This window comes from Vulpes vulpes, chromosome 5 (assembly GCF_048418805.1).
Source record: "Vulpes vulpes isolate BD-2025 chromosome 5, VulVul3, whole genome shotgun sequence".
NCBI lineage: Eukaryota > Metazoa > Chordata > Mammalia > Carnivora > Canidae > Vulpes > Vulpes vulpes.
In genome coordinates this window covers 117,199,764-117,227,696 of record NC_132784.1, presented here as the reverse complement: position 1 = coordinate 117,227,696, position 27,933 = coordinate 117,199,764, and the positions used below count along the sequence as shown (strand labels likewise).

At 33.7% G+C, this 27,933-nt stretch overlaps 1 protein-coding gene across 7 annotated transcripts in view; it reads right to left on the bottom strand.

The window, feature by feature from the left end:
• The window catches only part of SEMA3A (semaphorin 3A), a 455,199-nt gene that overhangs the window by 78,911 nt on the left and 348,355 nt on the right, over nt 1-27,933 (bottom strand). For all 7 annotated transcript variants that reach the window (XM_072759792.1, XM_072759795.1, XM_072759794.1 and 4 more), the window contains one exon: nt 4,701-4,794. In XM_072759792.1, the coding sequence (XP_072615893.1) occupies nt 4,701-4,794 (94 nt within the window). The remainder of the gene's footprint in view (nt 1-4,700; nt 4,795-27,933) is intronic.

The following is a 27,933-nucleotide window of genomic DNA, read 5'->3' as shown; positions in this document are numbered from 1 at the left end:
AACTAACAATCTAAAAAATTGTCAAATATGAAAGTGGCTGTTTGAGTATCCTGCCATTCTTTCTTAACTGTAAATGATTCATCACTAACATATAATACCCAGTGCTGGTTCATCTCTGAGGAAACCATTCCTTGCTGAGGTGAACAAAGAGTCTAGTGAGCCACATTTCCACCACGGCAGAATGATCCGAGAAGCCTGTGCTAAAAACAAAAGGTCATATATACTTCTGGACTTTATGTTCACAGCTCAAAATGAAGTAAAAATGTGGCTTAGATCAGTTAATGTGTTGGATTACAATTCCTAAGAAGGGTGTGGTGAGAAGAAGTAGAAGGTAAAAAAAAAAAACATTTCCTGATGAAATCACAGCATTACTAACACAGGTGTAACGTGTGACATGGATGTTGAGCAAAAATCAAACAAACCTAAGGACAAGTCATTATGTTGTTAACACCTTAAGTAAATTCCACTCACAGAGTAGCAGAGTAATTAGAAACAGAGGAAAAATAAATTCTTGTCTCTCTTTCTCTTGCACACAGATACACACAAACACACATATGCAGGGCATGGATGAAATCCATTTTTTTGAGAGTGGGCGGGTGTAGGGATAATTTTGGATTTTTACATCTATTGAGCATCTTCTCTGTACCAATAAATGTAATGTGCTGGCTTTGTTACTTATTTTGGCCTTTTAAAACTAACTTCTTTTAGTAGCTTATATGTGCACATGGTACAAAATTTAAAATATGAAATTTATAAGGTACCAAATCTAAATCTGTCTCTCAGATACCTTTATAGCAACCACTATTATTACTTTCTCTTCTTGGTTTTTACTTCTTCATACATTCTAGAAATATGTAAGTACCCAAATGTGCTACATTATTAAATTCTTATTTAACTCTCACAACAAACTAGTGGAATTAGCATGGCCATGTCATTTTACATATAAAGAAACTGAGGCTCTGGGAGGCTCAAATAATATTTTCAATTATAGTTAATTAATTTAGGGAGTACCTCATTTCATCTAATACCAAGTGAGAGCATATTCTAATGTCAAATTATATTTTTTTCCTGAGGCAAGGCAGAGTTCTAGCTTGGGGAAACAGACCATCGCTAAGAGTCCTAGACCCCTGGAATGGATTTCAATAATATTACTTAGTGATGGGTTATTTCTAAATTATTAGCACTACAATGCCTAGGGAAGACTGCAACGAGGAAATAAAACTACTTTCAAGTTGACTACTCTTTACAGATCATGAAAATGTGAGATGACACTTAATTGGTGTGGAAAATATAAGATTTTATTCTTATGTCCACATCTGGCATTTGTTCTGAGTAGGGGAGAAACTGCTATTTTTAATAAAGAATTTTTAAACAAAGTCACTAAAATTAAAATATTTATAGGTGGATGAAATAAGACATACTTAAAAATAAATACTGTAATAATTTAACATTGACAATGATTTTTATTAAAGGAGATTTGAAAAATTTACTTTACTAAGAAGATTTACAAACTTAGGACAGGTTATAGGATTTGGAGACTTAATTAGTAGCTATGCATTGCTCAGGGAAGAATCCATATTTCCTGTGGTCATCAGCTTAACAACACATGGCACTTTGTTTAAATTCCAGTTAGTTAACGTATAGTGTAATATTGGTTTCAGGAATAGAGTTTACTGATTCATCACTAACATATAATCCCCAGTATTCATCACAACGAGGGCCCTCCAAGTGCCCTCCTTATACCAGTGAGTTATAATGATGTGTCAGTGTTGGTTCATCACTTGTAAAAATGTACCATTCTGGTGGAGGAAGTGGATAATGGAGGAGTCTCTATGAGTGGGTGTGTGGGGGGATATGTGATATCTCTGATGCCTTCTCATTAATTTTACTGTAAACCTAAAACTGCTCTAAAAAGCAAAGTCTATTAAAATACTAATGATAAAAAACCATGGCATTTTGAAAAGAAGTTATAGCAAGCACTGATAAATTTCATAAACTAATTTTTAAGCTGTCATCTGGGTTTTAAAGTTTATTACTGGTTGAAACTACGTAATGGAAAGACTGATGATATAAAAAGTATCTGTTGTCAAGATTCATCTAACCAGTTGATAGGTGGTTTGAGTCAAACATGAAATTTTATTTCCCAGTATTGGGGAAGAAAACAGCCCAGAAATAACTTGACAATTTCTCTTATGTGAGGAAATGAGGAGAATACATGCAAAATCTCTTGGGCAGATAGGCTTTTCCAATAACCATTCTCTAGTATGCAATGTACAACCTGTGTATTTTAGAGACAGGTGCTACCCTTCTATGTAAAAGTTTGGGAAGTGGTATAGAAAATAATTATGTTAAAAAAACTTCAGTTCTTTTTAAAGCGACACAAGAGAAAAATGCCAAGAAACACCCAACAAGGGGAACTAAGTGTCCTATGAGGGATTTTGAGGGATTTTACAAGGTCTAGCATGGCTTGTTCGTTTTTCTGTAGCTTGCTCTTCAGAGGATTCAGGAATTAATTTATGTTGACTTGAATAATTTTCCTTGTCCAGAAGCACCAAATACCTCTAAAAGTTACTTGATTATTTTACTGTATCAGGTAAGTAAAGTGTGGACTTCCATGTAAAAGCTGCTTTTTTTTTTAGCCACACATATTCTTCTTGACTCATGAAACTTCCTTCATTCATTTTCCTTTTCACAAACCTATACAGCTTTTTCAAAGAAGTTCTAAATAAAACCAAAATGATGGAGTTTCATAGTCTTTGTGGACTTTGTGTGGTTGCATACCATATGAACTATGTAATACTTACTTGTCATCATCCTTTCTCAATGGAATATTAAAATAAATAATCAAGCAAATCCCCACTGAGAAACATACCACAAATTAAAAGCTGCTTTAGGTACAATTTAACATACTGCTTTTGGAGGAATGTCTATTTTTTTTAAATATGCAATTTAAATAAGGCTGCAAGTTTGAGCAAGGTAGAGCTCCTCCCCTTGGTTTAAGACAACCTTCACATTTCTGTGTGTGCACTTAAGGAAGTCATCCACATGTAATCACTAGGCCATCTGTGAATAGGAAAATTATAAGTGTGCTACATTTGCTGCATCCCTTCAGGTTTTAAAAGTTTTGTTAAAATGCTCTATAAATGGATCAAATGGACTGAAATTGTCTACATCTGAAAAGCTATAGAGGAGATAATTCATGTTATAATGTTCTTATTCTTAATAGAAAAGACATCGGTGAGGCACACTGGTAAAGTAAACACTAGAGAATCCTGGAAAGAATATATCTTCATACTTAATGCTGTAGTCACTAGGACTAGAGTTTATTCTGTTAAGTAGAAAGAGTCGTTCTGTAACAAAAGACTGGTAAAACTGAACTTAAAACACATCAGATAATAACCTGCATTTCATTTTCAAAAATCTAGATTTCTCATTCAAAATTCAATTAGAAATTTTATACTTGATAAGCTTCACTACTATTTTTATTATCAAATAATGACTTTCTGTATTTTCTAGAAAGGGAAACAAAGAAAAAGAAAAGGAAACAAAAGTTATATAATTTCTACATGATCATATAGAAAAATATATTCAGGAATAGGGTAATGGCCCAGAATCTTTTGTTTCCGGCTACTGGTATGCCCAAAAGTAAAAGAAAAAAAGAAAAATTGTTTAATGATGTATCACTTTTTGTTTGTGTGTTTATTTAATAGAGTCTAAAGGTGATTAAAATTATGTGGAAATGGGACACCTAGATGGCTCAGCGGTTAAGCATCTGCCTTCCAGCTCAGGGCGTGATCCCGGGGTCCCGGGATCGAGTCCCCCGTCGGGCTCCCTGCATGGAGCCTGCTTCTCCCTCTGCCTGTGTCTCTGCCTCTTCCTCTCTCTCTCTCTCTCTCTTTTTCTCTGTCTCTCGTGAATAAATAAATAAAACCTTCAAAAAAAAAGTATGTGGAAACAATTCTTTATCTTTCAACAGAGACTAAAGTTTTCTTCTTCTGCTTACTTCGGTCTTCCTATTTCCATCCCTTTGAATGATAACTAAGCATTTCCCTACCCAGCCACATTGTTGAAGGAAAAGAAGATGAACCGAAAAGAAGGTGGTTAGAGGAAAGTGTAGAGGAAATACATTAAATGTTTTGTTACATTAAAAAAAGAGACCTAAAGTTAAAAAAAATAAAAGATAAATACAGAGGTCCTTCATTAATTCAAGGTAACACGATAGGGTCTCTGCCAATTGTATGACCATTAAAACTGATTGTGCTGATTAAGTTGTCCAAACGTTGAGAGTGTGACAAATCTTGGAACTATAATGAACAAGATAGACTGAATCTCATTCTTTCCTTCTGACTTGTTGAAATGCCCCCTGGAAACACCTCTTTCATAAAATGAAAACCAAAACCATTTTCTCTCAGAATATAAATTTTAAAGTTCTAGTGGGGATGTGTAGTTATTGAGTAGACAACTTTAAAGACACTTATTAAACCATCTGATTAAAAAGAATCACAGACTAGACACTGTAAAAATCAAAGCAGCATTTAGTGTTTTTCTTTATTTTAAAAATATTTGAAAATATTTCAACTGACATCCTCCTGAAATAGTTTGTGATTAACAGTGGAAAATCTTGGCATATAAAAAAGGTACATGCAGTCTGGTTGTTATCCTTAGAAAATTCACTGTTTAACTGATCGTTGACCACATACCTATTAAAAGAGATGCCGTCAGCAGTTTAGGGTCATATGGACTCTTCCCACGGCCATTTTCAAAATGTGAGTCCTCCAGCTTAAAAATGTTATCCTGTAGAAAAGAAAAAGAAGGACTGAATTTATTTACAATAAGAGCTATGTTAACATACCTGTTAATCAAAGAGAGGCTGAGTACATGCATCCACTATCAAGAGGAATTATTTGTGTGAACTTTAGAGATAGCAAAATAACTTAGATGGATTAAAACCAACTCTTACCAGCCAAGTATCTACTTAGCTCAGTGATTTTTGGTAACATTGAGCATGTTTTAAGTAACAATGTATAAATGAACTCTAAGGAATAAGACATGTCATGATAAGAATAGAGTGATCATCTTATCACATAGGTATGCCAAGCACGCCCCTAATGGCTCTTGAAAGGAGAGAATTTTAAATTTAAATGACTCCTTCTTCCTTCACATAGAGAAAAAAATAGCAATCTGCTATATTAGATCTAGAACAAAATGTACTATATCGTACTTTTCTGTATTTACTTCCCAGAAGGAAATGCTAAATAGTCATAGCAGTCACTTCCCCATTCCTTCATTTGTACATTTTTCTGTTTATATGCTTCTCAAGCATATAAATCACTCACATTAGAAGGTGGAAGAGTCCTGAAACTATCTTTCTCAATTTCTGTAGGTGTGAGATAACAAACTGTATGTTAGCAGGGGTGCGCCTAGAGGCAGTGTCATCAGAACAACAGCACAGAGGTGACACAATTTTATCAGAGGAAATCTGCTCAGTTGAGGCTCAAGGACCCAGGAACTGGAGTGAACATCCAACTACACGCAGAAAGATGCCTACGTACCAAGGTAGAAAGTATTCCAGAAAGCACTGCAACAGAAGCCTTAATAAAGAAGTAACTAACTCATGACTGAGATCCTGTTCTCAGAACGCACCAAGCTACTGTCCAAATGACAGTGGAGTAAACCGAGAGAAGGGTAATTTCTGAGCACTCTTTTTAGAACCATGTTCTCTGGGAATTAATTAGGTTAGAATATATATGATTTTTCCAGTAGCACATTAACTTGTCCACAGACTGAAATAAAATAGCTTTTTTGGCAATTTCTCTACTACTCACATAAAGTATTTTCTATCTCCTTAGAATAATAAAGGTTGTTCACTTTATGGCCAGTAAGGATCACTTTATTTGACATTTAATATTTCTGATGGAGCTAATGGCAGAGTTTCAAATTATGACTCTTAAATTTCATTTGAGTTAAGGAAGAAGAGCGCAAAAGGAAGCAAACCAAAAACATTCTCTCTCTTTATTACTGCGAGTGTGAATTCCTGATTTTATCCTTTCCTTGCAGTGATTCTGTATTGCTAATTAGCCTTCCCCTAGCAATGATGGTCCTTCAGCTGAGTTCTGAAATTCACAGAGCACAGAAATTTATGAGGTTTCTCAGAATTGTGCTAAGTTGTAGTGGGAAGGGCAGTGAGTCAAAAGTCAGGCCCATTTGGGCCAATGATCAGCTCTGCTTCCTGGGTCACCAATTAATCTCTCTGAGCCCTAGGTCTCTGAAAGTCAATGCCAAGAGGATATTTAACCTCACATGTTTATTATAAGGATTTATTATAAGGATTAAATAATTGAAATAAATCATTTTTAAGCTGCAAAATAAAAAATGAACACAATTTATTTTTACTTTATATCACTCGCATAACCACTATAACAAAAGAATATGAAAGTTCAACACAGGGACACCTGGGTGGCTCAGTGGTTGAGCATCTGCCTTTGGCCCAGGGCATGATCCTGGTCCCAGGATTGAGTCCTGCATCCGGCTCCCGGCAGGGAGCCTGCTTCCCCCTCTGCCTTGTCTCTGCCTCTCTCTGTGTCTCTCATAAATAAATAAATAAATAAATCTTTTAAAAAAAGAAAGTTTAACACATATTGCTATCATTATCGTAAACCTCCCTAGCATAATCTGAAAGAAATATTACTTTAAGGTAGTTTTCTAAGTACCCAAATTATAAACTTGTTTACAAATATAAATTTATCATAGGCACTTGGGTATTAAAATTATAATATGAAGCTTGACATATGCCAGGAAGAAGCACAGAAAAATCGCTTCAGTATTATTTAGATATATTTTGACAAAAATTAGGTAGTAATCCAAAAGAAATACACCCAGTAAAAGATACACACTCTATTGCTACAAATCACAGAAAATGCTATTAAAATTTGTATATGTGATTATTTCTCATAGTAAAGAAGAAGCAGGGAGAAGTGATGGTGTAGTCGAAAATATTTTTCTAGGTATTATTATAAATTTCTTGTCCTTATAACACATTCTACAAAACTGGCAAAAGATAGAGGAGGTACCCGACAAAGTATGAGACATGTGATGTGTGGGATCATGTGTCCAAGTTAATGAGACAACGCCAAGGTAGATAAGAAATTCTCCCAACCTCATGTTTAATATTTGATTTACAAGGTCAAGGATTAAACTTCATAGTAGAGAGGTTAAGCATGTTAGATATGGTTTAAAAGGAGATGAAAATCTACCCTTTGCCATGGTGTCAGATAATGTGTTCAAAGCTGGCCTTTCACTTTCCCTTTTTTCCTTTAAATGTAACTATTACCCAGATTTCTGGGTATCTATCATGTAATTCTGTTTTCTTCTGTAACCCTATTAAAAGGTAAAACATTGGATTTCCTTCCCAGCCTACTGACAAGGGAGCCTGGAATAAACATAATTTGATTTTTGAATAGGGAGACAAAAGACATTTCTTACACACAAATGTTTATAGCGCAAAGTTTATACCTGCTACGTACAGTAATGGGGTGCAAACGTGTTGCTATCAGACAGAAATGAGTGTCCCTGGCTCTGTATTTTATTAATTCTGAGCCTCAGACCATTCCTAAAACTTTCTGAAAGGTATGCTCTAACAAAATGTATTAATTTCATCTTTCTGTTGTTTAAAGTCGTACAGTAAAATCATCCTTTCCTACACTGATCAGTATCTCCTGTGCCACAGTGGAAATGCTTGCCTGTATTTTCATCAGTGGAAATTAGGATTTAAAATATATAAAATATATCTAAATGCCATAGACTCCCAAGATGTACTGAAAATTTTTCTTACCTATTAGCCAGACCACAGTGTAGTTCAAAAGTTTTCTTGAAAAATATCACTAATTACAGTATGTGTAAGATTTCTCAAATAAAACAGACTATCCTTTTAATATGTCTGATAAATTCAATGTGATTGATATGAAGAAACACCTACATTGCTGTTTTTGTTATCTTGTGAGTGAGACCTATCAGATGTGTGAAGATATTATATTAGCCCATTGTAAAAAAAAAAACCAACTCTGTTAATAGATCCGAATGTTACTATTCAATGTTGTCATATGTAACATATCACATAGACAACCTTCTGGCTGGGCTAAGAGACCTTTCGAAATCTGACTGCTACTCAATGATGTTCTGTTTTAAGAGTGTTGAATAGATCACATGTGCAAGTAATAAGACCACAGAAATCCTAAGACCAACGTACACAATTAAACTTCATAGCTTTCTAAGACTTACGTGAGCTGAAGTAATTTTCATTTTTAGAAATCCGTGAACAAAAAAAAAATCTATCTGTATGGATTCTAATTGCTTTAGCAGATACTGTGAGCATATCATATAAGTTATTAGGCCATATTTTATTACATGATTGCATCAGTTTTCAGCAACTATTTTTAGCTTTCAAGACCACTCTTTCCCCTTTGTCTTTTGGATTTCCTGAATGTTATTAGACTGTGGTGAGGTAAGGCATTAGAGGAAATAATAACCGTGCTAATGTCTAATCCAAAGTCTTATGAATTATAAACCATTGGTGACATCATGGCAATAAATTTCCTAAATCTCAATCTTCCCCAAGTAATAAATTTAGGTAACAAAGTTGTAATTGTAGTTGTTTTATTTAATGATTAAAACATAAATGATGTTTGTAAAAAAGAAAGAAAAAAGAAAAGAAAAGAAAATCCTACCCATATATGACAGGATTGCCATTTTGGGTGGGAAACCAAATAAAATTAGGCCAAACCAATACTTGGACAGTAATTAAAAACGTATATCATTCTATTTTTTTTCCTAATTGCTCTTTCTCCTCTCTTGTTCTTCCCAAGAGACCCCTTGTTTGCCAGTTATGTTGAATTATCAAGGATTCCCTGGTCACACTACACTTTTCCTCATCTCTGCCTGAAACTTCTTTCTTCTCCCCTCACCTATCCTCCTCCCTCAACCCCAGAGTGAACTTCCTTTCCTTGAAGAGTAAATTAAAAGTCTCTTCCTAGGAGAAGTCTTAAGAGATTCATGCAGATATAATTTATTAGCTTCCTTTGTGCATATCCTAATTAACAATACTACACAGGCAATGACTGTATTGGCTTCAGCAAAGACGGGATGTAATAGGATCTCACAGGAAATATTGTGGCATACTGTATTTTGCCCAAAGGAGATGCTTTTGTGGATCAAATTCATCCGGAATTTACTTTCCCTAAAAAGGTGACTAGATCTATGTTGTGTAATATTATAGCCATGAGCCACATGCGGCTATTCAATTAATTAAAACTAAAAATCCCACTCCTCAGTTACACTAGCTACATTTCAGGTGCTCAACAATCCCATGAGGCTTGTGAATATAGGACTTCATAGGTGCAGCTCTAGATCCTGAATCCCATTCCCTTAACAGCAAAGAATAAAATTGGAAATCAGAAAGGTCTCCAAGGAAAGAAGACTTGTCATCACACCTCAGTCATAGTAAAAAAAAAAAAAAAAAAAAAAAAAAAGTCCATGAAATCTACAAGAAGGGATTACACTAAAAACAATAGTTTAGTTTTTTTTTATTTTTATAAATCAGGGTTATACTAAGTACCATTTAATGGCAGTGCAGATGAATAAATACATGTCCCGAATATTCCTATGTGTCATTTTTCTCCCATTTGACTCACTTTAATCTACATAGGTACACATTTGACTCATTATTTAAAGTTTAGGTCATGATACACAATCCATTTAATGTTCATTGATTTTCCCCAGCAGAAAAAGATAATTTCTCCCTGGAACTTGCATAGCAATCTATTCCTACCCTCTTAGTGTCATTTGTCACCTTCAATTTTGATATTCCATGTTTCATATATTCTTTTTTCCTATTAAATTATTTTGAGTTGAGGGAAAAATCTTATTCACTATGTATTTTTTTTCAAATACTAAATACTAGAATTGAGTTACAGCTCAGTGAAAGAATGAGTGAATGAATGAGTGAATGTGTGACTGAGTTAAAAAAGCTTTATAGAAAAACTGTATCTCAGGAATAGAAAGGACATAAACCCTGGACTCTAGGGGCTGATGATTTAAGGATACGACCCAAATGAACACAATTGTGTGGTAGAGGCAGACTATAAAATTCAAATATTAAAGGAAGTTTTAAAATTTTTTTAAAGGTTTTATTTATTTATTCATGAGAGACATAGAGAGAGAGGCAGAGACACAGGCAGAGGGAGAAGCAGGCTCCATGCAGGGAGCCCGACGTGGGACTCAATCCCGGGTCCCCAGGATCACACCCTGGGCTGAAGGCAGATGCTCAACCACTGAGCCCCCGGGTGCCCCTAAAGCAAGTTTTGAAGTGAGTTTTAGGAAATATACCCTTTAACTTTTTCATGTTTTGTCATACTATTTATTACTAATACTTGTTATATATTTCAAATATGGGTTTCATCTTACTATAAATGATAAAAAATAAAACCTAATGACAAATAGTTTTGTTGTTTTGTTTTTATATCCCTTTTCCACTTTAATAATTTTCTTTGGGCCTTATTAATAAATCTTACCCCTCTTAATAGAGACATCAATGAAGAGAGTAAAATTACCAGAATGTTCCTTTGCAGACAAAAATCTTTCTGACCAATATAATCTCGCTCCTGTGTTTCCTGTCATTCCAGTGTAACTGTTCCACTTCACCATTTTGTACTCAACAGAAATTACTTCAAGTAATTGCTGGATATAGGCAAAATAGAAGAACTGTTTTGACTTGCCAGATGTAATTTTCTACTTATAAAAATACATAATTTCTTACTGGCATTTCATATTTATATCTATTTTAGATACCTTCTAATTTATGTAAGTTTTATGAAAACTTTTATGAAACACTAATATAAATATTAATTAATGTGATAAATACATATTGAACTTGACCAAGAAGCATGTTTGAAATGTGAAGGTAAAATGTCTAACTCAAGGAGCATAAAAGAAATTATGACAAAAATTATGTTTAACAATAATACACTATATACATACAACATTAAATGCTTATAAAGCTATCTGGAGGTTATTTCACTTAACAATGAACGTATACTAAGTGTTAATGATGTCCTAGTACTTCAAGTATATTACTTCATTTTAATCTTCAATTAACCCTAACTATTATTATGCCAGCTTTACAGATGAGAAACTGAGATATTTACACACAATACTCAAAGTCATAAAGCTGATTAGTAATCGAATAAGATTTGATAACAGAACTCTTTCGCAAATCCATGTTTTTAACTACTACATGTTAAAAAAAATGGGTTTACTATACGTAGTATGTGAGATATACCCTGAAATATTAGAAACTGGAAGCCATAGGAGTTTCAAAATGGGGTTAATTTTCTGTTTCAGCATAGGAAGAAAGGCTTTATTTAATTTCATACCTAAAAAATGTATTTTGGTGCAAGAGGAGTATATCTGTGAGTATGCATGTGAGTATATTTGTGTGCTCTGATTGTGGGTGGCATAGGGTCAGAGGACACCATAGGGAGAGGGCAGAGAAAGCAGGGAGGCAGATTATTCTATCTAGGAGAAACAGCATTAATAAAATCCCCTTAAAATAGATTCATAGTTGATAAATAACAAAGCTGAATTTAGACAATGAAGAATATATACATACATTAAGAGATAAGGCTAAAAAATACATTTGGAACCAAGCTGTGGAAAGTTTTCTCTGCCAAAATAAGCATTTTAATGTGTATTCAGAAGGTGTCAGTGATACAGCGATAATTTTAGCTGGAGAACAATAGCATCAAAGAGGTGCAATATTATGATGAATCTGACAGCAATGTGCAGGATGATTTGGAGACATACATGCCTGGTGGCAGGAAAAGAACCACTGCCATAGTCGGGGGAGGGGAGAAACAGGCCTTTTTACACACTACAGCAATTTAAAAGATTTTTGTATTCTGTATGTTGCGTCTTGCTTCGTCAGGTTGTTTGGTCAACCTTCTTTGTAGCTCACATTTTTTAACTTCTTTTACAACAGAATCCTCTTTCATTTTCCAGCAAAGCTATAGATTCTTTCCTCAAGAAAACTAAGCTAAGCATATGCATGTTTTATAAGCAATCTTTAGGGATCACTGACATTATGTCATAGTCATGTTAGGAGGTTCCAAATTAGTTATTCTATAAGGACCTTTCTATTCCTAACATGGTATGATTCTATTATCCTATCACTGTGAACATGGATACTTGCTCCAGGTTCTTTGTTTTCCCTTCTTGAGCAAAATGCAGGGGATTATCCAGATTTTTAAAAGTCATTTTCCTTTTCATTCTCTATATACTGTTACTTGGAATTCATTTATTTTTATAAATTCAGCCTCTGAATTTCAGTCCCAATTCTTCTGCCATTGTAATCATTCAAACTTAGTTTCCTGGCCTGTTTGAATCTCCTTATTTTCCATAGTTATTTCAAAGTTGAGAATCACTTAAAGTCCTTGGCTCTTCAAAAGGATATAGTACTAATTACATATAATAAACATCATAAAAACTAGTATATCAGAAAGCATTTTTAATATTGTACATTGTAGGAAGATACAAAAGAAATGTAAACCTGGTCTCCGTTACTGAATGTTCTATGAATAAAGCAAATATAATTTGCTGCACTGATTATAATGTATTAGTCCTGCCTTAGATTTAACTATGATTTCAGCCATATTATATAATACTAGAATTTTATCTTTCTCTGCAATAAAAGAAACAAAATATCACTGCAAGTAAATGACTATTAATTGGAAAGTAAAACAAAAATAATCAAAGAGAAACCTCAGTGAAAGACTGAAAGATAAGTTCAAAAAAGGATTTACATCTATAAGGACTTTTAAGTTTGAGTATATTAACAATGCCTTCTTTTCATATTAATGAACTCTTTGAGTAGGGTTTTTTTGTTTTTGTTTTTGTTTGTCTGTTTGTGAGAGCAAGTACATATGTGGGAGATGGGGGCAGAGGAAGAGGGAAAGAATCTTAAAGCAGATTCCACGCCCAGCATGGAGCCTGACCTGGGGCTCCATTTCACAACCTTGAGATCATGACCTGAGCTAAAATCAAGAGTCAGACTTTGACTGAGTCAGCCAGGTGCCTCTTGTTTTGAGTAGTTTTAGATGTGTAAGAACTATAATGGGACACCTGGGTGGCTCAGTGGTTGAGCATCTGTCTTTGGCTCAGGGCATGATCCTGGGGTCCTGGGATCAAGTCCCACATCCGGCTCCCCGTGGAAAGCCTGCTTCTCCCTCTGCCTTTGTCTCTGCCTCTCTCTGTGTCTCTCATGAATAAATGAATTAAATGGCTTTAAATCCAAAAGGTAGTCATTGGGAAGATAAAATATTTAGTCAATAATAAATAATAAGTATTATACTTATTCAATAATTACCACTACTTTTTTATATACGTGCATGTTGGAAAGGGAATTTTCCTTAGCAAGGAAAGCTACAAAACCAACTATATAGCTTTTTTTTAACAGAAATAAACTTTATCTATTAAATTAAATAATAAAAACATGCCAGTTATATAAAATATGATCCACTTTAATATTCATGATCTATGATCGTTCTCTAGATACATTTACACAGACTTTTTATTGAATATAATTTCTGTTCCTGAGAAATTCTTAGGATCCAAAACAGAAGGAAGGATAACATCATTAAAGCAGACATTTCCAATAAGTTCATCTACAGGTTAAGCCTAAGTAGAGATAGTTGGCTCCTGGCCCCACTGATTTCAGTGTCTGCAGTCTTTTCAAGAGTTCCCTGAGCAGGAATTGTACCTCTGAAATTGGTCTCCAGAGACCATATGGCTTTACTGTGATCCAGAATATTCCTGCCATCTGTACTTTAAGGTAGATGTGATAAACTATTATTTATGGATTATGAAATCTAGATGCTACGACTCATTATGCTAATTATTAATCTTTTTTGAAGTGCCAATATCCTTATCAATGAAATGGAAATAATCCATAGATTTGCCTCAAGGATTAAATAAAATATATTGTGTTTTAACATAGAGAAGTATATTTAAACCACACAGAAATCTAGTTAGATACAATTTTAATCATCATAAATATACTATAAGTGGTATAACTTGGCTATAATAGCATGCTGATAACTGATTTTCAATAATAATAATAGTTAATATCTATTAAGCAACTATTAGCCAAGCACAGTCTCCTAAGTGCTTTGTAGGAATTACTTTTTTACCCTCACAATACCCCTTGAAATACATAGTGGGATTATTCTAATTTTGTATATGAAGTAACAAAGAGAAAAAATGATTTGCCTAAGGTCACATTGCTATATATATATATATATATATATATATATATATATACAAGTAAGCAATTTCTAAAATCAGGAATAGCTGGAGAAATTAAAATATATATACATATTTTGTGTACTTGATTTGAACAGCCATGTTACTTCATGAATACACATCATACATAAAATGTTGTCATAATACTATCTCTTAACTCAACTTTGCATTCCCTGTTGTTCACGTTAGGTGCCTTGAATTAATCTTAACTGAATCGATTATGACAGATAAAACTGTATTTAAGACAGTCCTTGCATTATACTATTAACATAGTAAAGACAAGTAGAAGGAATTAACATATTTCTAACCTTATTTGCAGAAAAAACATATGAAATTACTTTGTTCCCAAGTTTGTGAAAAATTAGTATCACTTTATCTTAGTAACAATATACAGTCCTTGCAGCTGGATTAAATAGGATTTGCCCTCTAAATTTAAGGAACCTGAATTTATCTGGGTTCCTCAAACAGTGACATAATTCATCTGCTTTTTGTCATCATTAAAATTAATGATATAAACCAAGGAAAACAGAAAGCATATGTGTTCATACTTCATGCAGATTATGTTTTTAATAGGAGCTTAATTTGAGTTTATGCAGATATCACATACCTGTCATAGTATAATTATTCAGTTATGAATGCTTGTTAACTCCCAAGGTGTATAACAATGAAAGGAAAAATTCTGTCTCAGCTAGAATGAGAAATTCCAGAACATGAACAATTTAGTCTCTAGCGTTTTACCCCACTGAGACCTGATGAAGTAAGTGCAACCTAAGAGCAGATCAATGGCCCCCCAAAAATAAAACAGTGGAAGAATTCACTTAATCTTTCTTTCCATGTGCATTTTGTCTTCTATGTTCAAAGCACAGTTACTTCATTTGCCATCTTAACATTTCATAAAGCACCAGAGTTTTTTTATCCTAAATTGCAAAAGTACAGCTATTATTTTTTTTACCAGTTCTTTTTATAAATGAATTTGTTACATCCATGATTAGACATCACTAGGAATTTTTATCAACTTAAATGTAAATATGTCAATATAAAGAAGCATTTGTACTGGAAGAAGTATTGAAATTTGTTCATATGGATTCTTTACTTATCAAGGTTGTTTCTAGATACTATCTGGGAAATGATGAGGTAAATAGAATTAACATTTTATTTCTACCAAGGTATGTTTAAGTGAAGCCTGGTCATCCAAATATTGTCATAGTCACATGATGTAAATATGATTTTTCTGTTAGCAAATTAGGAAATATTTAAACATTTATTATTTTGGCCAGAGATAATATAGGAGAGAATCCTATGAATTCTTTGTGAGAGTATAAATTTTAGAGGATCATTTGGGAATTAGAAAGAACCTGAATAATATCCACATACTTTAATTTGATTATTTTACATCTGGAAATACATAAAAATAAAAATTAAAAAAAGGGAAAGATTAAAACAAGATAAAGTTCATCATGAAATTTAGAATGCCGAAAAAAAAATCAAATACCAAAAAGGAAGGGGAGTAAATTATGTCATAGCTACACAATTGATTATAATACAGGCCTTATAATAGATGCATCTATTAATTATATTATAACACCCAAAATTAATACCTATTAAAACACTGCTGAAGCAATAATGCAATAATTATGTAAGATGCATGGAAAAAAAACTGAAGGGAATTTGTTACAATATTGTCTCTAGCTTATGTTATTTGCATATTTTTCTATTTATATTATTTTTCTCTTAATATTTTATGCGATAATCATGTGGCTCATAGAAAACAGGGTCTCTGTATCTTATTCTCTAAGCAAATCTTCAAATTGACAGAACATGGGCTGAATGTGGCCTGAGACATGCTTTATTTGTTGGCACAAGGTTTTGAAATTTTCTATTTGAATGCCTTTTCATGAGACTTAGGAATTTTCATTGGACAATTCGTTCCCACTGTTCCCTAGGGTTTTGTATTTCCTTTTTCATCTAAAAATTTTTTTAAAAAATTTTATTTATTTATCCATGAGAAACACAGAGGGAGAGAGACAGAGACAGAGACATAGCTAGAGCGAGAAGCAGGCTCCATGCAGGGAGCCGGATGTGGGACTCGATCCCAGGACCCTGGGATCACGCCCTGGACTGGGTGGCACTAAACTGCTGAGCCACCAGGGCTGCCCCATCTAAAATTTTATGTCACCTGTATAGTTATCTCAGGCATTTGAGTTTGCAACTCCTACAAAGTATAATAACTGAATCATCAACTGGATCAATGTACTGCATTTATATCTACTAGTCCCCGTTTTTCAGATTTACTTCATACGACAAAGTCCTCAGAAGGAATGTGGTCATGCTCACATATCTCATGGTAAAAGTACTACAAGGTTTAGCAATTAATCATGGTTAAACATAGAACTTAATGGGGACTTCAAAGTGATTTGAAACTCAACTGTCATAGCATCATAAATTTCTAGAGTTTTTTGCTCATTCTTTTCATATAATTAAGTTGATCTATATACATACTGCTCTTAACAATGTCTCTTTTATTTTAAAAAATGGACTGTTCCAAATATTTATATCTAAATTAATTATCCAGAATCCTTAAGAGTTGAGTTTTAAGAGTGTATAGTGAACTACTGAAAAATACAAGCACAGCAGTCTTAACAGAAATGCTCCGATATTAGGTGACTTCTTTTGCTTTCAAATTAGTAACCATAGAGACATTCTATATCAGATGTTGAGTTGACTTTTGGGTCATTATTTCTAATCTATTACAGTACAAATCTGAATTATTTACAAATGAATCTAACTGGTAGAAGTCAGTTTCTGGCTAAGTCAGATTTCTTTGTTATCAAATAATTATATTTATATACTGGAATAAATCAAGGATTTTTATTTGGTTTATTAAATAGAATGTTTGATGTTGAAAATTAAATTGTGTACATCCAAAATTACCATTCACATGGACTGGAAATTTATATCATTCTAAATGACATTTTTAATTAGAGAAAACAATGAATCTTTATTATAAATTATTTTAAGAGTAGTTGAAAGCTCAATTAATATCTTGCTCAGCTTATTCATAGCCATTTACTCTTCTTAAAAAATATACTTTATGTGCTCGCTTTGGCAGCACATATACTAAAAAATATACTTTAATCCCTGTCATTCAGAAATAAAGTCTTAGGGGTGGGGAGAATATTAACACATAAAAATTGAGAGTAGTAAAAATTAATTACTTTAAGCTATAACATATATTCCTACATAATTTGTGTCATGCAAATTCAAAATGAAGAGAGAGTTTAAATAAGTTGAAAAAAGAATGCATGTGATATATTTGTGGCATACTTAGTAGAATGGCTCAGTTTGAACAGATGTGAGAATAGAAGAAAAGAAAAATTTAGCAAAATTGTGCTAAGTCTAGGCACTGCTGAATTAAAAAACAAAACTGTCATATTTACCCAAGTCTATGTTTGATCAATGTTGATGGGTAATACATATAATTACAATCAGAAAGCCCCTAAATAACTATGTATGCTAATGGGAAACTTGGAAAAATATGCAAATATAAAGAAGTTGTGTTGGAAAACTGATTATGTATGTATATGCATTATAGTTCTAAGTATGACTACACCTATGTATATACACACACATGCATGTATACTACATATTTGACCTCATATATATAACACATACAAAGATAGGTACAACTTAATATTATATATCTTAAAATCTTAAGTATGATAGTGGGTTTACAAGTATTTTAAGATATAGATACATACACTACAATGTGTATGTTAAAGGCTAAGAACACAATTTTTTGAAATTATAATATCGACTAAAGATTCCCTATTTTATTCTGCTCTCTTCCTTTTTTATTTGTTTCTCTCTAACACTATGGTGAGCAAGATTGAGGATGGCTTGCTTTGTGGTGGCAGAAGAAAAACACTTAAAAATATCAATTGTACCTTTGGGGTCGCATTTTGGTTTGCTTTGTAGTTTTGCTTTAATTCTGCTCCCTTGACCAGTATGTTCACTCCCCACGCTACCGTTGTGTACTAGCACACTCAGAGGTAAGAAGTAATGTTTTTGAAAGAGTAGAACATATTATATATGTTTCATTCATTTTCAAATGGTGAATTATTTATTTGAGCTGCATTCTAGCTGCAAAGCTAAATAACAAGGATAAGCAAAAGGAAGTGGGAAGTGGAAGAAGCTCAAAATGATAATAAAAGAACAGGGAAGATAATGAAAAGGCGGTGAGCATATTGTGGAGTAGTAAATCCTGAGGAATTCAGGTAATTTCTAATATTATTATCATTACTGAAGAATACTGTAATGCTAAAGCAATTGCATTTGCAAAAGAAATCTACTTTCTTGTAGTCATCTTTATTTATGATCTTGTGTAGAAATGTTATTCTTCAATTTAAAAAGAAAAGGTACCATTACATTACCTTGGAAAAATTTAGTTCTGAGGTCCTTTTCAAAGGATGACCTGGAAAATCTAAAAGCAACTTGGATATAGAAAATCTAGGTGAAGTGTAAAACGCTCTTAATCTTGAGCTCAATGAATACCTGTATGAATCTGTTATTAATTCCAACTCTCAAAAAATTTAAGCCATCTAAAGTCTGCACATGGATAGAAAAAGTAAATTTTGAGTTTATGGCATTACTAAAATATTGCAGGTATCATGCTCTCAGAGTAGTACCTACGATAGTACATAGTCAAATCTTGTCCGAATTTTACAGGATCATTTAAATACCATATAATGCCAATTGCCAGTGCTATTCATTACTGTGTCATTACAGTTATAATTTAAAAAATGTGTTTCAGCCTCAAAATCTGATATTAGAATTGAACAGTTGGACACTTCTCTTCACAGAATACAAAAAATATCTTTAAAGTATGGATTGTCAAAATGCAAAGGAGGTCCAAATTTGTTGAAAACTGATCACCTAAAAAAAAAAAAAGAAAGAAACAAAAAGAAAACTGATCACCTAAATTATTTTGGCAAATGAACCAATTTCTGATAAATACTATGTTCTATCTTTAAATTTATATTAAAGGGTATTAAATTATGAGCAAATTACGAGAGATGATATGCAATATACATTTACTTATATTGATTAACATAATTAAATACAAATACAATTAACTGAATAGTAATTTGAGACCATATATCTTTTAAAAATGTCAATATCTTTTAAAAATTGCATATAATAAATGTTAATACAACCAAAATGATGACTGTCCAAATAAAGGATAACCATGACTTCTACATAGTTTAGATTTATTAATATCACTATTTTACATAGTCCATCAAAAGCGATTAAAAGCACTGAAGTTCAGAGAATAATTAATTATTCAGTATTTCAGCTTTAGAATCTTTTCCAGCAAATAATCCTGCCTCTTTCCATGGTAACCTTTGTGGATTACTGTTGCAACATTTATTCCTAAATCCACAGCTAATTCTGTGAAGGCATTATTCTATATACAATACAAGCTACATCTCAAGTGCCATTATAATTATGTTTAGTTTTGTTGACCTGCTTCAAGTTTCTGCTTGGCTGAGCATCAGTGATCATACAAGTAGTGGGTGTGTGGTAGGCTTAGAAGCACAAATGATTTCAAAGAAATTTTGGTTGTCGTACATTCATTATCGTGATCTTTGAGTCTGGTTTAATTTTGTAAAATCACTGATGGTTTTGCTATGGTTCTTTATTTCTTTACCTCGTTCAAATCTCTAATGGTTATTTATTTATTATTTACTTTCATAATAAATGCTTTAAAAAATTGATTGTAAAAGCCAGAAAAATGATTACCTGGCTGTTTTTTTCCAGATAGTCTTTGAAATCGTTTTTCATTTTTTGAATAAATGACTAAGTAGTTAACAACTAAAACTTTATTTGAAAATTTTAAAATTAGGATAATAAAATAACACAGCAGGAAAATAAGGTGTAATTAATGAATTGTAATTTTGTACTTGCTTCTTTATAAGTTTTCAGTCAGAAATATTTGAAAACAAGATCAATCAGCTCTCTGAGCAGTTGGATCTAGAGAATTGAGAGTAAATGTATTAAAATGTAGGCAACCCACTTATGCTATGATCTGATCATTCTAATTTTCTATAAATCATAAAATAATTCCAGACACCTATTTTGTTTAGATGTTTCATAACTGATTTGAAATAATAAGGATTGAATGGGGGAAAATTCATTTAGATTATTAAATGGTTAGCAGTAGAAGTGTTGTTGCTCTATGCGGTACTAATAAAAAGTCCTCCCAAAAGAGACAAAACACTTTCTTCAGGAGCTACTTAATGTGGTCCTTAAAAATTAAAATAATAATAATAATAATAATAATAATAAATTCAAGCTTAAATTTATACTCCCAGATATGGTATGTATTAGAAATCTAGCTCCCTCTACTTGAAGACACTCAAATTTTGCTAAAGCCAATGTAGTGTATACACATAAGGAAAAATTAAAAATCAGGCAGCTCTCCAGTTGATTAATAAAAAGCCACAACATCCATTTACCTCAAATATCCTAATGCTTAAGTCAACATTTCTGAACATGAGCAAAATAAGGTAGGGTTCTGTTTCCATCAGCCAGTGAATTATTTATTTTTTCATAGTTTCAAGTTTGTATTTAAATTGCAGTTACTTAACACACAGTGTAATATTAATTTCAGGTATAGAATTTAGTGATTCATCACTTACGTACAAGTAAGTGAATTATTTTTGTCTTTATAGATATATACTGTCCAATATTCTGAAAATCTACTTGGAAGCTGTTATTCATAGTCATTATACACTGTTAAGATCATGCCATTAGGAAAAGTAAAGTTACAGAATGCTGAAACCTGAAAATGCCTATGTAATGTGATGCCTGACGATGTGGGATTCTCCAGGGATATTAAGAATAAAGGATTAGGATATGCCTATATTTGTAAAGGAGGATGCTACATTTGGAATGAGCTATTTTTTGGCAAACTGCATCAATGGACTGTATTTGAAGTTTAGGAGGAGCAAAGGGAGGATGAGAGGGGGTGTTGTAGGAAATGAGAACATAGATGTAGGAGGAGATCATATTACACAGAGCTTTGAACCTGACCATAAAACCTTAGACACTGCTCTGGGGAGAAAATGTAACTGGTGGGCTGGGATGAGGACAGCGAGTAAACAGATGGGAATCCAAAACGGCCACAAAATCAAGAAAGGAGAAAATTAGATAGAGACTAAGGAATATCCTGAATCATGTGCTAAGGTTATGAACCATAAAACAACTGGATGCTGTGTAATTCTGAAATCCTCTTGTAGATAAAAGTCAAGTAATATTTATTTAACAGAGGACAAATACTTACAAAACATGGAATACATCTGCTGAACTATTCATATGATAAAATTAATGTCATCTTAAGCACCCTGTTATATGACTAGGGGTATTTTTTGTATCTTTTTGCCTTTTTGAAAATAAATGAAACCATCCTTCTCCTTTACTATTTTGTATCCCCCTGGCACTTTTGAAAATAAAGGAGGCAAAATGGGAAGATGCCTATGAATGCGGAACCAGGAAGACAGGTTTGTTGGTCAGAGGCTTTGAGGGGTCCTGCGCTCAGGAGTGGGGAAGCACAGGCGCCCCTCCCCTGCGGGTCAGCCTAGATGCTTGCCTTCCCCGTGACTCTGGTCCTTGTCCTTGCCCTTGTTTGGCACATGGTAATTGCTGCAGTCCCCGAAGACAGGGGCCACGCGGGGCAGGGAAGAGGACGGAGCAGGGCTGTTCTTCCCGTTTTCCAGCCCCTATCGCTACTGAGGCTTCTGCGGAGGTGATCCTGGGATCATTTCCAGAACCAGAGGGCGAGCCTCCGAGCCTGCACTGCGGCCCCTGCCACCTGCTCGAGCCAGCCCTCTCGGGCCCCAGGCTCAGCGACAGCAGCACAGGTTGGAGCAGAGAGGACCCCGGGCGCGCCCTGGGCGGTGAGCGCACCTGGGCTGGCCTTCAAGGCTCTGCGGCCCTGCAGCGGTGGGCCGGGCCCCCCTCCCCTCCCCTCCCCTCCCCTCCCCTCCCCTCCCCGGGCTGTCGTCTCCGTGGGCCACTAACGGAAGCTCTGCTCTTTCACTGTCCTTTGCATATTATATTTATATTCCTCACAAACTGCCGCCCTGCGGTCGATTCTATTTTATTCATTTGAAAGTTAAGGCCCCTGCTCACGCTCCAGGGGGTACGACTAACCATGAACAGAGCTGGGATTTACAATAATTACTCGCATGGCCCAGGTACTGTAACCGAAGATAGTAGGTTCAGCTGTTTGGGTTGTTGCAACATCAAATGTTATGATTTTAAAAATCCACAGCAAAAGAAATGTGGTCTGTGTACTGAGAACACAGTCTGGGAACAAGGGCCATTACTTCTAATCCTGCTCTGCCACAAGCTGTCTTAACTTGTTTCTTCCTATGTTCACAACGATAACCCGGGCCTGTGGAGCAAATGAGAGACCTTCTCTGAGAAACAACGATAAGTCTTGTGCTTTTTTTTCATAGGATTAATTGGGAAATACAGTTTAAACACCTAAAGATAAATTTGGCCAGCTGTACAATTTGCTTTTCCTGCTCACCTACACTCCCTTGAAGTGGATTCCTTTCAGAGCCAAATTTCACATATAATTCATTCTTTACTCAGTTATTCCTTCCACATTAAAACTCACTCTTTCACTTGAAAGGTCATATTATAAAACACCAACAACTTTCTTGTTCTAACTCTCTTGGGGTTTTGCCAAGGCTTTATTTTTGGGGGGGGGGGTCATTTCTGTTGTTCCTTGATATTTTCATTGAACATGGACATTCTGAGTAACTATTTCAAGGTATGATTTTCTGTTTTGACTTGATCCTGTGTGTGTTCCATCCCTATCTCTATTTCCTGTTTCTTCATCACTTCTCCAGCTTCTCCAAAAGTGCTTTTGCTCGGCGTCTTGGGCTTTCCTGTATTTTCTTTTTTCTTAACTATTCCTCAGAACTTCAAAGTCACGACTTCGTAATCTATACTTCTTTTCTCCTCCAGCTCAGTACTTGCCTAAGTGACACACTGCTTGGATATCTCTTCTAATCCATAACTTTGACACGGTGGAAACAAAGCACTGCACTTTTTTCCTTAAAAAGTGTCCCTATAGGGGCACCTGGGTGGCTCAGTCAGTTGAGCGTCTGTCTGCATTCAGCTCAGGTCATGATCCCAGAGTTCTAGGGTCGAGCCCTATACCGGGATTCCTCCTCAGTGGGGAATCGGTTTCTCCCTCTCCCTCTGCCTGACACTCTGCCTACTTGTGCTCTTTCTCTCTGTGTCAAATAAATAAACTCTTAAAAAAAAAGAAGGAGTGGGGTCCTATAATCAAGTTAATTCTCCTAATTATGCTCCAAATCTTATCACTGAAATCATCATTATTTGTCAAAGCCCAGAACATTGGCTTATCAGTTTCATTTATTCTTTATTATTTACCAATTATCAAATCCCTTTTTTTTTATCCTTCTACCAAAGTCCTTATATTTTTTTCTTCTACCTTCACCACTCAAATATGGCTGTAATTATGTCAATACCAGACTTCTGCTTAGCTTCCTAGAGGGCTTCTTTGATGCTCTATCCTGTTTTACCAATCACTTTTATCACATACTGCACTAGCACTTGAATATTCTATAAAATCTGCTTTCATCATATTAACTTCCTACTCAACTATATTGAGTAGCTCTTTCTTTTTCATATATATAATTTTCTTTCAAGATTCCTCATAATTTGGCCTCATTCTAGTGCCCAACTTATTTTTTTTCTATTTCCTAATATGCAAAATGATTTATTGAGCATGTTGTCTTCACTATCCAATGAAAGTAGTACATTTGGCATTCATTTCAGGTTTTTGTTTTACTCTTAGTGAAAATATTTCCTTTGCTCTATGCATGTATCCAAGTCCTTTTAGATCATTATCAGAATTTACTTTCAAGTTACTTCATATAGTTACTGTATTAGGAGGTTAGTAATTCTAAAGACCTGCATTCAAATCATGACTCTAGGATTCCCTACATGTATGATTTTGCATTGCTTGTATAACTGCTTTACTTCTCAGTTTTCTCATCCACAGAATAAAAAAAAAAAAATCCCATCTGCCTATTTAGACTACTGTAGCAATGAAATAAGATGACTAGTTGGCATAGTGTTCGAACATATAATCATTAATTTTTACCATATTCTTAATGATCCTAACTCATGCTTGGGGTTGTAGTTGTGAAGCTGAATAAACATATTCACTAACCACTAACAGTCCTCTGTCACTTAGAGTTTGTAGGGAAGACAGATATTAAACAAATACATATGCAACGTTCCTGCAATTTCCACATCTATTTCTGAGCAACAATATTATATGTGAAACATGATGGTAATTTAATGTAGGTGGGGACTGAGAATGAGGCAGCCAACCGAGGCTTCCCAGAGCAGACATCTAAGTGGAGAACTGAGGCAAAAATTGAAGCTATACAAAAAAAGTATTCAGAAATAACTGAAAAATTGTAGCTTATTGGTGTTATTTTATTGTTACTAAGGTTATTACTATCCTCTTGAAATCTTTCCCAAATACTTTATTCCCATTCACTTCTGTTCTCTGAAACCTATTGCATTATTACATTCTTTGGCCATTGCTGGACTTCTATGTTACTGCATCGCATTTTACATTTATTCATCTGTACCTTACAGGGTCCCTCCCATTTGTGGAAATGATGCCATTCTTGTCTTAACTGCTCTGGAACGAGCTTAAATACTCTTAGGCAAAACAAGATATTCCCAAACTGCGGCTTCTGTGGTTCTTTCTACATAGCTGTATTATAATTGGCCAGTGTTTTATATGATTTCTATATATGTTATATATGATTTCTTCCCCAAATGCCCATGTAGGTTTGGGAGCAGAGAATATGTCAAACTTATCTTTCAACTACGAATCCGTAATGTTGTTATCATCGTAAAACGAGCACAAAAAGTACTTGTTGAAAATGTTTGTTGACTTAGATTTATGTCTCTAAGTAAAATTCTAAGTTACTTAAGGCAAGATTTCAATTTCAAGTACAATTTTATTTACAACTACCATAATATGGTGCAAATGGTACTGTTTGTATTATATGTTGATAGATTATAAAGACACATTTCACATTTTAAAGATAACAATATTTTATTATTATTTGACCATAAAATTTGCCATATTTTAAAAAATGGTAAGAAATGCATGGTCCTATTTATTTTTCTCAACCTACTGTCCAACAAAATGAAAATCACTATAATATAAATATTAGTTTGAGAATTCAAAAATAAGACATAATTATCCCTTTGTTAGTGAAAAGCCTTTGTTCTTTTATGCTACTATTTTTTTTAGAAATTAAAACAGTGGAAAAGGGGTTTTAAAGTTATTTGCTTAACTTTTTTGAGTTTATACTAAGAGTAAAATTGGCAATGAAGTAATACTTCTCCTAAGAGTCAATGATGAGTCAATTTAGAGCTCTTTGGGAAAAAATGCCATTTGGTGAAAAATTATATGTAAACACTCATCTTAACTCCACTTGCAGAAGAGTCTGTGTACATGTATTGCCATTAGTAGAACTATTACAAATTTTGCCATTTTAAAAAATAAATTGAATCCTTACTGATAGTTAATTCTTCAACAAGAGTACTTTTAACTTTGTAGATTAAATCTACAAAAACTTGTCAACTATTAATATTTTAACAAGTACCATGCTGTAAATATTGTTTCAGAGATAAAATAGAAAAAGTTTAAAAAATTACCAATCTAAGTGGAATTATAGTTTTGAAGATGCCCATGTAAAAAGTCTGTAACCTTCAGATACTTGACTGAAATGATACATATTTAAATCACATAAAGTTATTTTTTTTAATATTTTAAAAAATTTATTTATGAGAGAGAGAGAGAGAGAGAGAGAGAGAGAGAGATATGCAGAGACACAGGCAGAGGGAGAAACAGGCTCCATGCAGGGAGCCCGATGCAGGACTCGATCCAGGGACTCCAGGATCACGCCCTGGGCCAAAGGCAGATGCTCAACCACTAAGCCACCCAGGTGTGCTAAATCACATAAAGTTATACTATTATTTCAAATTATCAGAACATCTAATAAAAATACAGTAATTGCTTCAAAGTAGTTATTAGCATTTCTTATGGTAAATTACCTACAAGGCTCATTTTACAAATTGAATGCTTCTTTTATAATCATGTAGCTCTAAAGAATGGTGTATATATACATATGTTAATATAGGTTGTATATATATATCTTATATATAAAATTATTTTATATACAAGTATATATATTTATATATACAAACACCTACAATTTAAGTATACTATATATTACTTTAAACATCTAAATTTATTAATTAGAAAGGAAATCTTTTGGGCTTTGAAGCTCAGTATTAAAGGTTATGAAATACCCAGATGAGGCAAAACTTATTTTTAATTTGAATTCTCTAATAGATATATAGACACTAAATAAGTAAGACACTTAAAAAACATTCTTAGGACAATATATTTGAAAATCTCATTATTATTATATTATGAAAGATTTGAAGTTAGGTCTGTCCTATTACAGAAATTATACTAAAGAAATTGTGCTTGTGAATATTTGAAAGATTTGAAGTTTGATTTCATATATTCTCTGAGTAACAAAATAATACAAACATTACAAAAGATCCTTTTTATTTTATAGGTGTAAATGCCTATAATTCTTGCTAAGAACTTTGTAAGTAAAACCATGGAAGTTCAGGTGCAAAGTCAGGGTATTTGTTATGAAAAAAAAAATCAACATGTATGTTTAATAAAACTCTAGGAATTTGACAGAGTGTTAATGGCTGCTCAATCCTGAGATGCCTTCCTTTTCATTTCTGAATACTTACTATTTAATGTTAGCTCCTTAAACAACAGGCAAATAACACAATGTTTGCAGATAATTTGCCTAATATGTGCAGGAAGAGCCTGCCACATGGCAAAAGCACGTTTTCTCTGCAAGGAGAAAAGATTAAACCCAAATGCAAGGAAAAGGAAACATAGGACACAGAGTCAAACAAACAAATGTAAAATGGCATTTAAGCTTAAACCTAGAAGCAAAGAAAATAAATCAACATGGGACAAAATCAATTAACTAAGGGCTTTTTTCTATTAAAAACAAGAACATTTAAAATTGGTGCTTTTAAAGTCATAATAACTATGCTGACACTGGAGGTCATTCACTTTACTCAAATTAATAAATATTATCAAGTGTCTAACAGGTGTCAGATGGCTTGCTGTAGAAAAGTGTGTGGAATGATAAAACCAATATGCTCTTACACAAAATATTTTGTATTTCACATCTAATAAGAAGAGAAAAACTCCAAACTAAAATCATGCACTTTATCATCCAGAGGGAAGAGGAGGGGAAGAATCAGACTGAGGAGTATTTAGCATCACAATTCAGAATCTATTCAGCAGAGCGTTTTACTAAGTTGAACACATTTGATCACAGAAGCTCTGAAGTGAAATGATACAGTTAAATGATTTTTCGATCTAACATTGTGGTTAACCCAAACAGAGTTTCT